The following is a 13,577-nucleotide window of genomic DNA, read 5'->3' as shown; positions in this document are numbered from 1 at the left end:
TCATTTGTTTTTATTAGATTTTTCCAGGCAGTCACTTTGAAATGTGTTGCATGTAGGCTCTGGAATCATGTCTTATTTTCTGCTTTCTGACGTTATTTCTTTCTTTTCCCTCTCTCCTGCTTGTAGGCAACTGGGCTCCATTTCCGACACACAGACAACATTAATCACTGGCGCAATGCCATGGCTCAAGTGGGACTGCCTTCGGTACTGCCCTTTATTTATTTATTTATTTATGTATGTATGTATTTACATATCCCCCTCATGATTTTTTAATTTGAATTGTATGACATTTTTAAAATCGTTTGTGTAAACTCTATGGAGTTCGAGAAGTTGTCCTGCTAATACATTATGGATTATAAAATATAAACATATATACATAGATAGTAAACATGCTGTGACTGAAGGAGATATACATAATGTGGCAACTAAACCTGCATTATCCCAGCTAGATATTTTCCAACGAGCATCGCCCTTCTCTTGCACAGATCTTTCACCCGGAGACTACAGATATCTACGATAAGAAGAACATGCCCCGGGCTGTCTACTGCATCCACGCTCTCAGGCAGGTCATGCAGGGGACTGGAGCCGCCTTCAAATACACTCAAATCAAGCACTTTTCACTGCAGTTTCCTATTATTAAAGTTGTTCTTTCAAGTGCCTTTTTCCAGTGATTGTGGATGGGTGCACTATCGTCTTGAAAGCAGCTATCGTCCTCAGTGTACAAGTGCAGCATTGTTGGGTAAACCACAGCATCTGTCTGCCTGCTAGAGTAGTGAAGGGACCCAAGTAGGAGAACACAGCCCACACCAGGGCGATGCCAAATCCAATCGGATTGCCAGGACAGGTCCGAAAAAAGTTGCCAAGAAGTGTTCAGCTCTGGTCACCCTCTATTAACTTCTTTTACTTCATAAAGTCAAATGAAACCTGCTGAATAATGTTACGCTGACATATTGAATTACATACTGCTTTGTAGTTTTCCATATACTTAATGAAAAATTAAAAGTTTTGACATTTTGAAATCACCTGGAATACTGTACTATTGTGTACTTCCAGTAGACTTTTGCAGAGTCATTTTGGAGTTTCTTTGATTACATGATGTTAAAGATCTAAATTGTCAATATATATTTTATTTTTTATATTGTGTCTCGGTCCTAAAATACTAGGTGATGCAAAACTTTTGGCCATAGCTGTATATAAATACAACAATACCTTTACTCCTTGGTCCTCCACTAGTTAGAGCAGTGTGTAACATTATACATGCAGTAACACTCTCTCTCGTCCCCTAGCCTCTACCTGTTTAGACTGGGGCTGGCTCCACAGATTCAGGACCTCTATGGGAAGGTGAAGTTTACAGGTAAGTCATGTGCACTGGGAAGCAGTTTAAAAGGAAGAGCCTTGTGTTGGGTTATAATAGTAAGATGAAGCTAACATACTTCACAGGCGCTTCAGAGCCCAGCATGTGGAATAGTTGCTGCTGATACTTTTAATTTATAGATTTAAAAATCTAAATATGCTTTTGTCTCAGTGGTGTCTTTGTATGCTAAGCCTGATTCGGGTATCTCATAAATGTGTGTTTTATGAATTGGTGTTGTACACGCTGTGTGTGTGTGTGTTTTCTATGAATCAGTGTTGTACACGCTGTGTGTTTTTTGTGACCAGAGGAAGAAATTAACAACATGAAGAGGGAGCTGGATAAATATGGTATCCAGCTGCCTGCCTTCAGTAAGATCGGAGGGATCCTGGCCGGCGAGCTCTCCGTGGATGAAGCTGCAGGTAAGGGCATCAAGGCTATGTTAAAAATGATTAAATAAATGAATATCAATAATAAATCATTAATCATTCTCTGTTAACTTCATATTGGATCTCCATCCCTTCAAGTAGAATTTTTATGTCTCCTGCTTTCTAATCCGGGCGTCCTTTTGAAAGAGGCATTTGATGGATCAATGCAAGATAATAGAAATAATTAAACTTTTTTTTTTTTATAAAATTGTTGAAACCAATGCTGGACTTAATGTTCAGTAAACAGTGTACCGATCATGGTTTTTCTCTTCTGATTACAGTTTAATAATAATTTTTTATTTTTTACTAGTGTTGTCTAGCGGATGTGTTAATTCCGTCTGCGTTCAGATATGACCATGTTCTATAACCCCCTCCTGCTGCAGTGCACGCCGCGGTGATTGCCATTAATGAGGCGGTGGAGAGGGGCTCTGTGGAGGACACTGCCCTGGCCCTGCGCAACCCCAACGCCATGCTGCTGAACCTCAGTGAGTGCCTGGCGCCAGTCTACCAGGAGATGCTGCACCAAGCCCGGGCACAGAAGAGTGGCAGCGCCAGGAACAGGGTGAGCATTCCTGCCGCTACCTGGAGGATCGCATGCTTCTTGCTGTTAGAGCTGCACACTCCGCTTATCCAGACTGAGCTCTCCACAGAAATCAGGCCTGGGTCATTGCTGTTGATTAGGCTAATTTACCATTGGAAGCGAATCAAATGAAGAAACAGCTGCTTGGATTTGTGCTTTTCTGTTTGCGGTTCAGTTAGTTTTGTGACTCCAGCACAGTTAAAGCAGGGAAGTCATAATACTGTACTGTAAGATTTGCATTTCCTTGTTATAACTTGTATAATTGTAATGGATGTCCACAGTGCATGAATCTGTGTTTCAGTACAAGCCTGATGCTTCCCAAGAGAAAGACATTTACGAGGAATACCTGACCCAGGCTGAGATCCAGGGCAACATCAACCAAGTGAATGGTAGGGTGGGGGGGTGGGGAGGGCTTCCCCTTTAAGAAGCTTGACGCAGTGATTGGGGACGGCTGGTAGCCTCGATGGGGGCACAGAAACTCGTAGGGAAAAAATACATGTGTATATATATCCCTTGTCTGCTTCACCCTAATGTCATGCTTGGTTATTTTAGAAAACCTGTTATATGGATTATTCAATGACATTTTTGTTTGATCAAGTTGAAAAATTAAAATAGGCACTAAATAAATTAAGCACTTGCCTTAACCCCCTTGCATCATTTTAAAAGTTACGTTACTGATACAGTTGTCTTTGTCCTCCTAGTGTATCATTTGACTGTAAAGTACGTTACTGAATGTTTTGGGGCAGACCTACAGTAAGACTCCTATTGTGTAGAAGTTTCATCCATTCCTGGTTTTACTATGAGTCTAATAAGATACATCTGAGGCTGTTCTCTATACACACTGCCAAGCTCGTAGTGAAACCTGCAGTGCAAGAGGAGTGTATTCCATCCCTGCTTACGGGTGAACTCGTACTACTGAAATAAACCTGGGGAGGATTTGACTGGAGGGCAGTGAGGCATTATTTCAGTGCAGGATGTGGGTGTGTCTCTGCCTGTCCCGTGCTTGTTTGCCACGGTGCTGCAGTTTATTCTGATGGAAGGTGTGTCTGTTTGTTTCAGTGAGCGCTGCTCTGGAGCGAGTGGACGATGCTCTGGATATGAGAGACGGCCCTGCACTCCATGCTGCCCTGCACTCCCCCTCCCTGGCACTGCGGGGGCTGCACAGGGAGCTCTCCCACTGGTACCTGGAGCAGCTCGCCCTGCAGCGCCAGCACAAGGCACTGGTATGACTGCCAGCTAGGCTGGCTGTCTGTCTGTCAGAGTTTTCACAAGAAGTCATTCAGTCAGTTTAATATGATTTACTATGATACTAGCATCTCACCTAACAACATCTAGGTCTTAAAAGTATTTTCATTAAACTATTAATTGCCATTTATTATTCAATCCCATGTTGTACATACTGTTGATGTACATCATGGCAAACTTCATACTGAGTTTTTATTGTTTAACACTTTTTTCACTAAAAGGATCATCAACTTAAATCTGTCATTTAACTATTAAAGAGGTTCAAGGACCGTAATAATGGGACAAATAAATTAAAAGATAATGATCTCAAAGTAACAGTTTGCAATGTGGAGATGTTGAGATATTGTGATCAAGCCATGTGTGTTGAAGCTTTCTGTGCCCTGCGCTCAGTGATCCCGCAGTGCTGTGCTTTGAATCCCCTGCAGTGCTGTGTGTCTGTGTGTGTTTGTGTTGCAGGACCTGGGCTGTGTGGAGCCGCTGGACCGAGAGGAGCTGCAGGAGGGAGTCAGCACTGCCAATGAGAACGCACAGCACAGCCATGCCAGTGCGTTACACAACACTCCTATACACCCCAACTAGCCCTGACTGCAACTCCACCCTTATCACATAGCTATATATATGAATCTGTGTGTCACTCCCTCTAGAGCTATCTGGTCACTTAATTCAAATACATATTTTATTACCTATTTTCAATCTTGTGGATTGTCAATCAGGTTAGAAGTAGAGAGATCAATAATGGGATGTTTTCCAATTGCATGCATGGCATCCTGTATGTGTGTTTATGGAGTACTGCAGTTATTTTATAAATGAGCATAACACAGGTTTATGGCTTCATGAATGAAATAACAGCACTTTAGGAACATTCCTGGAGTATTAGGATATTGAAACTTGAATCAAGCTCGGGGGGGGGGGGGATGTAATGCTAGATTTCAACACTTATTATAATGCAAAACTATCCATTTATATACTTGCATTTAACAAACATTTCTTACCTAGGAATACTGTGGAGTAATTCATTTCTAAGACTATGAACCCTATAGAAATCTTACAATCTGTTGACTATTCTAGTCACAGATTGCATTACATGTATCTGTTGTGCAAGAACAGCTTTTATTTAATCCCGATCCCTGTGTGTGTGTGTCTCTCCCCTCCCTCCCCTCTCTGCAGCGGAGCAGGCAGTGTCCCGTGTCCATGCTGCTCTGCGTCGGGGGATTCCCAGGGAGACAGTGAAGGAGCTGATGGATCCGGAAGCAGAGCTCCCTGACGTCTACCCCTTTGCTGCTGAGCTCTACCAAAGAGAGCTCACTGCTCTGCAGGCACAGAACCCACAGGTAACCCACACATCCCTACCTCTCTCCCTGCCTGCCTCTCTGGCTCTTACAGTGTCTACACACCATGTTTCAGTCCAGTCCTCAGATTTTACAAGCTAGTTCATTATCTGGGTGCTTTATCTAGATGAGAAATAGCACTGTTCTCTGTGGCACCCCATTGAGTACACGGTCCTAGCTACAAGTTTTTTTTACAAGTCCTCAAGGCTTCCTGTGTTTTAAACCTGTCATGTATACACATCCTGTATTTTGGATGTACACAAGGTTATTTAAAAAAAAGGGGCTCTTTTGAATACTGAGAGCCTCAAGCGCATACTTCTGCTCTGTGTGTGTTGCACAGAAATTCCTTTTATACAAATTTGAAAAACGAACCAGTTCAGGGGATTTAATAATGCGAGCGCTGTGTGCCTAGGGGGTGCTGTTGCAGGAAGAACTGTTTGTTGCCGTGGAGATGCTGTCTGCAGTGGCATTGATTAACCAGGCCTTGGAGGCAGGCGATGCTAATGGATTCTGGAGAGCCCTGATCAGCCCCGCTGCAGGTCTTGCTGATATCGAGGAAGGCTTTGCTCAGCGGTGAGTTATACACAGGCCTGTATGAGGCTGAGGTTCACACATTAACATGCTAACCAAAGCTTTAATCCATTTCCAACCTGTTAAAAGCACTGTCAACAGTATTACTGTCCCCCCTACGAGGACCAATTGGCAATCAGTTTTACTCCAATGGGATAGCGGCAATCTGCCCATGTGACCTACAGCACAGGAATAGATTGGATACCAGGAAATAGCAGCATGTTTAAAATTTGTCCCCAAAAAAGTACATTTTCATCACAATGAAAACTGGCTATCATGAATGTATTTCCTGTTCTTAGACTGAAAACAATGGTTGGTACTAGGATTTATACCTCGTTTCTATGCACCCCTCAACCTGGGCTGTAAACCCTGCTGCCCCTGATCTTCGAAGTTAGGCACGACACTGACCAATCGAGTGACAGGGTGGGTGTAAACCTGTAATCCGCATCCGGGGTGAGCAGGTTTCACTGTGTGTGAATATTCTTGTGTCATGTTTTTTAGTAACAGGAAGTTCCAATGAATTGTTAGGATTATTGGAAACAAAGCAGTAGTGTCCATCCTGTCGGGTTTTGTAAACAAATGAATGCAACCTTAGCTGCAAAGCTTGCTGGGAAAGAACCACCAACAACCGTCAAACTGGCACTGCACGCCGTCAGACTCTTAACTCAACTCGGGTAGACTATCAATGGAGGTTCAGAATCCGGATCAGCTCTGATTGGCAGTCAGTCCATGCTCATGGAAACAAGATATTAGTTTCCGTTTTAAACATATCTTCAAAGTGTTTTCTCAGTCTTTAACTCCTATTTTATGAAGGTGGTCAAACACCTGTTTGTTTTATAAAACTAAAACCAAACAAGTGATATACAGCACACCCTCGCTATAACAAACCTGTTGGGGTCAAAGCCTTTTGTTCGTTATATGGAGGGGTTCGTTCTAGCGAAAAGACAATCAAGATGAAGGATGAAGTGTTGGAGTGAGTTAATGAGATGAGACTGAATAAAAGTAGAATTGCACATAACTGTGTCTCATGTCTGCAGTATTCTGCCTTTTGCTTTATCCTATTCGTTAAAGAATTAAAACGCAATACAAAATGCAAAAATCCCAAATTGGAGCTGAACATTTATTCAAAAGCAATCTGACACGAATCATTTCAAAATGCAAGAATCCCAAACTGAGCTTTTATTCCAAGTCAACCCGAAATGAAGTTTGACATGAAAAGTTCACCAGATCCTCAAGTTTTTTTTTTTTTATTTTATCAGATTTGCTTTACCTCATGGTTGCTGAACAAGCCAAAAAAGTGTTTTTTGACAACCTATATTCAAGACAGAGATATGCCTGCGTTACTCCTTTTTTCAGACGATCAGTATAGTTTCCAGCTTTGTTGCAACATAAAATGATTTTCGTTTCGGAGGTGTAGATACACAGCGAGTGTATTTATTAAGATGAGAGAGTTGACTTCACTGTGGAGGTGACGTCCCGTGCGTACAGACCGGGATGTTGACAGTGTGACTTTTTTTAAATGTTTTTTTTATTTGGGGTCCAAGGGCCAGGTTCGTTCTAATGAAGGGCGTTCTAGCGAGGTTGTGCTGTATTTAAAGTTCTCAAGCGCTCTCAATGTGTTTTGTATCTCATTTTGTTACATTTTAACATAATTGCAGTTACTTTGATGAGCTGTGCAAGCTGAGGACTGCAGCTCCGAGGCAAGGCACTGCTCTGCTGTCCTGGAATGAGCTTCAGGCTGGTCTGAATAACGTCAACTTGTCTGTGCAGGAAGAGCATGACCGTGAGTATCCCCTTCCAGGACAAGGGAAGCCTTAACTCCTGTTTCCAAAACGCAGTTACCGGTAAAGGCACTCCGCGTGGAGCGCAAGATGCGTTCTATAGCCTGGAGGTCGCCGGTTCGAGTCCAGGCTATTCCTTTGCCGACCGTGGACGAGAGCTCCCAAAGGGCGGCGCACAATTGGCCGAGTGCCGCCCAGATGGGGAGGGCTTAGGTCAGCCAGGGTGTCCTCGGCTCACCGCGCACCAGCAACCCCTGTAGTCTGGCCGGGCGCCTGCGGGCTTGCCTGTAAACTGCCCAAAGCTGCGTTGTCCTACAACGCTGTACCTCTGAGGAGGCTGCATGACGAGCCTGCTGAGTGGGGGGAAAAAAAGCGGTCGGCTGATGGCACACGTTTCGGAGGACAAGGGTGTGTTAGTCTTCGCCGCTCCGTCATTTTATTTATTTTGTTCATTAAAATTTAATATACAGTATTGTTAATGTATTTATGAACAGGCTCACCAAGTCACTTCAAAGGGGGGCCCAGGTGACCTGACATGATGATACTGGTCTTCAGATTTTACATTTGCAGCTTGAATTAAAATGCTCTTAAACAGTAAAGTTTTCACACTAGGGTATGTCTGATCCGTTATTAATCTCAGTGACTGTGTGTCTGCAGTGTCCCTGGGTCTGGCTGCAGTGAACCAGGCAGTGAAGGAGGGGAGATCCTCTCAGACCCTGAACGTGCTGCTGCTGCCTGCGCTGGGTTTCTGCAGTGTGGTCCCAGAGTGCGCCCCGCACTACCAGTCTGAACTAGCAGCGCTGATGAAGGCCAGGCTGCTGCAAGGTAGGCTGGTCGTGCTGGAGTGAGCGCAACAGACAAGTTGATGTTGCACAGTAAAGCATAGCTAACTGTTACACAGCTATGGCCAAAGGTTTTGCATCGCCCTCTATAGAATTAACAAATTTTGCTTCATAGTCGAATGAAAAATGCTGAATAATCTTCCGGTAGAATTTTGCAATATCATTTTGTAGTTTCTTTGATTGCATGATGTTGAATAAAATATCTAAATTATGTTAACTGTTTTTATTGATTTTTATTGTCAGAATCCTAAAATGCTATGTGATGCTAAACTTTTGACCATATCTGTAAATAATATTCTTAAGTGTGGGTGACACACTAGAGAGTGACCCAGGAATTAAACTCGAGTTCTGTCCCGTCATAGTCAGATTTTCCTGTCCCATCCCATCCTGTGAAATGTTTCACTTTAATTTTTCCCATCTTGTCCCACCAGAATTTCCCATCCCGTACTTTTCTGTACATATAACTTTTCTTCATTTCTGTCCCATCCCATCTTGTCAAAATATGTCCTGTCCCATCTCGTCCCATGATATTTAAGAAGAGACTCTTTATTTGATTAATTGCTCTGATTTAATCTGTTAATCGGAGCAGCCCTAATATGCTCACTAATTGTTCAAGTAGATTTCAGGCTTGTATTTAAAGATGTTGATTGAGCTCTCTGAGTAGATCCTGGAAGTGAGTTCCCGAGTGAAGGATTTGAAATGCCTTTGCTCCATGCAGTTTTATATCGGCCCTTGCTGCTGTGTATTCCAGGGGAGAACCGCAGCCCCTGGGTCCGACACATGCTGAGGGAGAGCGGCAGCTACTACTTCCACCTGCACAACTTCCAGGGAACATGGGAACAGCCTAAAGGGTTCATTCAGAACAGTACACACCTCAGCCGGGATGAGATTCAGGTCAGTCTGCAACCCCTCCTGCACTCCGTGTGTGTGTTTCATTCTCACAGTGATTAAAGTAAAATAAATCCTTGTATTTAAGTTCATAGGTAAGTATATGCAAAAATGTATTCCTGTAAAAGCACAATATTTTTTAAATACATGTGTTTAACCCTTAGCGGTCCATTTATTCAGCGCGTCTCAGGTGCCTCAGGTCCAATTTATTTTCACACGCGCAGTTTATTTTAGACCTATAAAACAGGTTTAAAAGACACTGCATATCAACAGGACACTCAGTAGTGCATCTTCAGCCCCGCCCCACTCCTTGTTTGCTGTATTTTTCATATACCTCTTCATAGTCATGCATACTGATAAATCATCTCCTGATCTCGTTTTATCACCAAACTCCTCAATAATGCGATCCAAGTCATTATTTTATTTCTATAACATCTCAAAAAGCTCTGCAAATGTCCGATATTCTTTGAGCGCTGGATGCAGAAGCAGCTATCTTGTTTGTTTATGGCCGTATTATCTCTGTGGTGCATGGGCTATGTGTATTGCTGAGATCCGTCCCTTTTTTTTTTCAGCTCCTATCGGTCTCACTTGGCCATTGAATGGTTTTCTTTGCTTTTTCCGGAGAAAAAACGTGTTTTACGTCTTTTTGATGATGTCGGACAGGGTCCGACATAGGACTGCAAAGGGTTAAAATACGGGTGGAATCTTATCACAATGAATGTCTCTTGTTAGTTTTGGAGGAGCAGTGCACTTACTGCCCAAAACTCTCTTCTATATGAAGACAGAGCTCTTCTGTTTCAGGGGGGTGATGTTCTCTCTCTAGGGTGTTTATTGATTGATTTTTAAATGAAGGTGTGCTGGCTCGATGTTTGCGTTGGCGGTTGTGTGTTTCTGACGAGCTTGTCTTTTGTGTCCTGCAGTCCATCCTGACGCAAGTGAGCGCTGCACACGACCGGGATTGCCTGTGGAGGGCCAGCGAGCCCTTCATCACCAGACTGCAGGCCAGGGGCCGGGGCTACCTCCTCCGCACACAGCTAGCCACTCGCAGGCACTTCCTGCGCAAGCAGCTCCCCGCCGTCCTCGCCATCCAGGTGGGCAGCCAAGTCACCCCGCAGGGTCCTGATCCATGTGATCCATTCCATTCAGTGACTTGGACTTCAAACGCTGGGCAATATACTGTACAGCTATGACCAAAAGTTTTGCATCAGATAGATAGATAATCAATGAGTGAGAACATAATTTAGATCTTACATTCAACATTATGTAATCAAAGACACTACAAAATATCGCAGAAGTCTACCAGAAGCCATAGTAGTAGTACAGTTTTTCATGTTAGATTTCGAAATGTCACATTTTTCCATTGCCAGTTTTTCATTAAGTAGATGGGGAAAACTACAAAGCGGTATGTAATTCAATATGTTAATGTAACATTATTCAGCAGGTTTCATTTGACTTTATAAAGCAACATTTGTTAGTTCTATAGGGTGATGCAAAACTTTTGGCCATAGCTGTAGACTGTAACCAGCTGTGCTGTGTGTCGTATCTTTCAGAGTCACTGGAGAAGGTATCTGCAGCAGAGACGTTACCAGCAGAGGCTGCAGTTCCTCCGGGAGAACACGCACGCAGCCCTCAAGGTACACTTCCACCGCGTGGGGCTATAGAGTTAAACTGAACGTTAATATGGGCTTTCATTAACACAGGCAATCCCAGTCCCACCATTCAGTCGTGTACAGTGAGGTGTTTGTGTTCTTGGTAGGGAAAGTTACTGGCATGACTAGTTTAGCGAGAAGCTTTGGTACATTAGATGTTGTAATGATGCTGTAAGGAAAATAAATAATTTATTTATTTCCCTGTGTGAAGGAGCACAAACAACAAGAATGTAGGCAGAATAACAAGTTTCCTTTATTGATTCCAATAATTAAGTCAGTTTTACAGCTAAATTGTTATTGGACCCAATAAGGAGACCACTAGCTATTAACAGAAATGAATCAATGATGTATGTTACCAGTCTGTGGAAGACATAGCACTGGGGTATTCATAGGATCTTGATGCTTCTCAAATGCACCTCCAAGTGCTGCTGTTTTATACAGTCTCTACACCCCTTTGCATGCAAAGTTTAGTTGCTGGCTTATCTCTGTGTGTTTTTGACCCGACAACTCCCTGCTTGCACCAGGTCAGGTGAGATCAGTTCTGCTTATTTTATTGCTACTTCCTCAGGCAATTAAACATTCCAGCAGCACACACTGCCCACATGCAGCTGCGCCTCAATCATAGTTTTGCACAGTCACTTCATTAACTCTCTCCTTGCAGTGCGTGTATTTCAGTGGTGTGTGTGTGTCTAACATGGCTGCTCGCTGTTGCACAGATCCAGGCGTGTGCGAGGATGTGGCTGGCTCGGAGGAGATACCTGGCCAGGCTCCGGCACTTCAGAAGCAATGTAGGTGCCACTCTTCAGGGCGGGTCAAGCTGGGGCAGCCGCGTGGGGCTGGGGGATCCGGGTGAAAGCACAGATGGGTCACTGAGTCAGTCTCACACCTGCAGGAAAAGGACGCAACACCTTTTAAAACTTGTATTGTCCATTTTTGATAAGTCTGTGTAAAGGTGCTTTGACCACGAGTCCAGGAGCTGCTCTTCAATTCTTGTTGCCTGTCGTAGACGGGGTCTTTTATATTGGTGGAAACGGTGGCATCTAGTGCATAAGCAGGCCAGAAAAATGCAAGGAAACCTGATCCAAAATGGCAGATCACTAGATGGCGCTGTTTCTCACTTCTATAAACTCGGGTGAAAGCACATTAACACACAAGCCCTCGGTATCTCGGTGCATTCAATAGGAACCTCTGAGCATGATTGCAAAAGCACTCCAGAATCTGCCACAGAAATGAAATGCAAAGCCTCTTACTCTTAGCAGCGGATCCTGTGTGTGTTCATTAGACATGCTTTTAATTTTATAAGCAGTGGCTGGTCGAAATCCTGCTCATGTTATTCCGGCTGGTTTTCATGCATCTCTGGGATTTTATTGTTTAACATATTATCAAATCAATCCAACTAAATTCATTAAAAACGCAATGGCTTGCTGAAGAATCTGTATTTAATATTTCTCTTTTTTTTCAGGTTAAATCGGTAATTAAGATCCAAGCATTCTTCCGAGCTAACAAGGCGCGAGAGGACTACAGAATGCTGGGTAGGACCATTATCCTAGTATCTCATTGGTTTGGCCTAGTAGTAGCTCAAAGGGTGAAATCTAACCCCCAGAACATTTTCTCCCAAACTGCTGCACTTCAATTGGACTATATACTTCACGTTAGTACGTTGCATATACAGCAGGTTGTCTTGTCAAGATTGTAAACTAGGGTTATAGGTCTGGCTGGTAGTTTTGCCAGAGTGTGATGGTTCATCATTTATCAAGGAATCTTGACGTGATGTATCATATTGGAATGGAGGTGTGTATTGTTTGTATTGTGATGACCAAATGCACAACACGGCTCATTGTAGTTGTAGGTTCTCGAGTGGAGAATATGATTTCTGAATGTGTTATGAATACTCTTCCAATCTCATTAATGGTCATTTGATCTTTAATATTCACCCTACACAAGTAGCCCATCAGGACAGTCACGTGTGTCGTGATGCACGTCGTATCTCAAAATGATCTCCTCTCTCGCAGTGGGCAGGCAGGCCCCTCCCCTCTCGGTGGTGCGCAGGTTTGCTCATCTGCTGGAGCGGGGCGAAGCCGATCTCCTCCAGGAGAGGGAGCTGCTGAGGCTGCGGGAGGAGGTGGTGAGGAGCATCCGCGCCAACCAGGGGCTGGAGAGCGACCTTGCGATCATGGACCTGAAGATCGGTCTGCTGGTGCGCAACCGGATCACACTGCAGGTGGGACCCCTGCTCTGCCAATACCAGGGATGGAAATAAGACTCCCATTGTATAGCAGTTTGATCCATCCCTGGTCTTACTATGAGTTTTTAATAAGACACACCTGAGCTTGTTACCTATACACACTGTGGGTAATCAAGTTGGTAGTAAAACATGGAATGTGTGAAACTGCTGCGAGCACAGTTTAGAGAAAGCTGAGAGGAAAGAATGTATTTGAAAGCATTGGCTAGCACTCCTCTGTAAAGCGCTGAGTTTCGGACGATTTTCTCAACCCCCCCCCCCCCCCCCCAGCTCTCACTGAGCCCGCCACCCCCCGATCTCCCCTAACTCATGTGAGTGTGTCTGTGTGCTGGGGTGTCTCTCTGAGCCCCTCCTAACTCGTGTGAGTGTGTCTTTGTGCTGTGGGTGTCTCTCTGAGCCCCTCCTAACTCGTGTGAGTGTCTGTGTGCTGGGGGTGTCTCTCTGAGCCTCTTCTAACTCGTGTGAGTGTGTCTTTGTGCTGTGAGTGTCTCTCTGAGCCCCTCCTAACTCATGTGAGTGTGTCTGTGTGCTGGGGTGTCTCTCTGAGCCCCTCCTAACTCGTGTGAGTGTGTCTTTGTGCTGTGGGTGTCTCTCTGAGCCCCTCCTAACTCGTGTGAGTGTCTGTGTGCTGGGGGTGTCTCTCTGAGCCCCTCCTAACTCGTGTGAGTGTAGT

The 13,577-nt window shown here is 44.1% G+C and overlaps 1 protein-coding gene across 1 annotated transcript in view; it reads left to right on the top strand.

The window, feature by feature from the left end:
• The window catches only part of LOC117965157 (ras GTPase-activating-like protein IQGAP1), a 36,196-nt gene that overhangs the window by 5,158 nt on the left and 17,461 nt on the right, over nucleotides 1-13,577 (top strand). Inside the window, exons 4-21 of the mRNA XM_059007364.1 lie at nucleotides 127-204; nucleotides 486-562; nucleotides 1,287-1,354; nucleotides 1,660-1,773; nucleotides 2,163-2,341; nucleotides 2,661-2,748; nucleotides 3,419-3,582; nucleotides 4,061-4,148; nucleotides 4,772-4,935; nucleotides 5,345-5,505; nucleotides 7,161-7,285; nucleotides 7,941-8,108; nucleotides 8,877-9,019; nucleotides 9,934-10,104; nucleotides 10,564-10,647; nucleotides 11,379-11,450; nucleotides 12,125-12,194; nucleotides 12,675-12,883. Of these exons, the coding sequence (XP_058863347.1) occupies nucleotides 127-204; nucleotides 486-562; nucleotides 1,287-1,354; nucleotides 1,660-1,773; nucleotides 2,163-2,341; nucleotides 2,661-2,748; nucleotides 3,419-3,582; nucleotides 4,061-4,148; nucleotides 4,772-4,935; nucleotides 5,345-5,505; nucleotides 7,161-7,285; nucleotides 7,941-8,108; nucleotides 8,877-9,019; nucleotides 9,934-10,104; nucleotides 10,564-10,647; nucleotides 11,379-11,450; nucleotides 12,125-12,194; nucleotides 12,675-12,883 (2,223 nt within the window). The remainder of the gene's footprint in view (nucleotides 1-126; nucleotides 205-485; nucleotides 563-1,286; nucleotides 1,355-1,659; nucleotides 1,774-2,162; nucleotides 2,342-2,660; nucleotides 2,749-3,418; nucleotides 3,583-4,060; nucleotides 4,149-4,771; nucleotides 4,936-5,344; nucleotides 5,506-7,160; nucleotides 7,286-7,940; nucleotides 8,109-8,876; nucleotides 9,020-9,933; nucleotides 10,105-10,563; nucleotides 10,648-11,378; nucleotides 11,451-12,124; nucleotides 12,195-12,674; nucleotides 12,884-13,577) is intronic.

This window comes from Acipenser ruthenus, chromosome 35 (genome assembly GCF_902713425.1).
Source record: "Acipenser ruthenus chromosome 35, fAciRut3.2 maternal haplotype, whole genome shotgun sequence".
NCBI classification, from domain to species: Eukaryota; Metazoa; Chordata; class Actinopteri; order Acipenseriformes; family Acipenseridae; genus Acipenser; species Acipenser ruthenus.
Note: the sequence above shows the minus strand (reverse complement) of the source record. Positions and strands in the feature narration are given on the sequence as shown.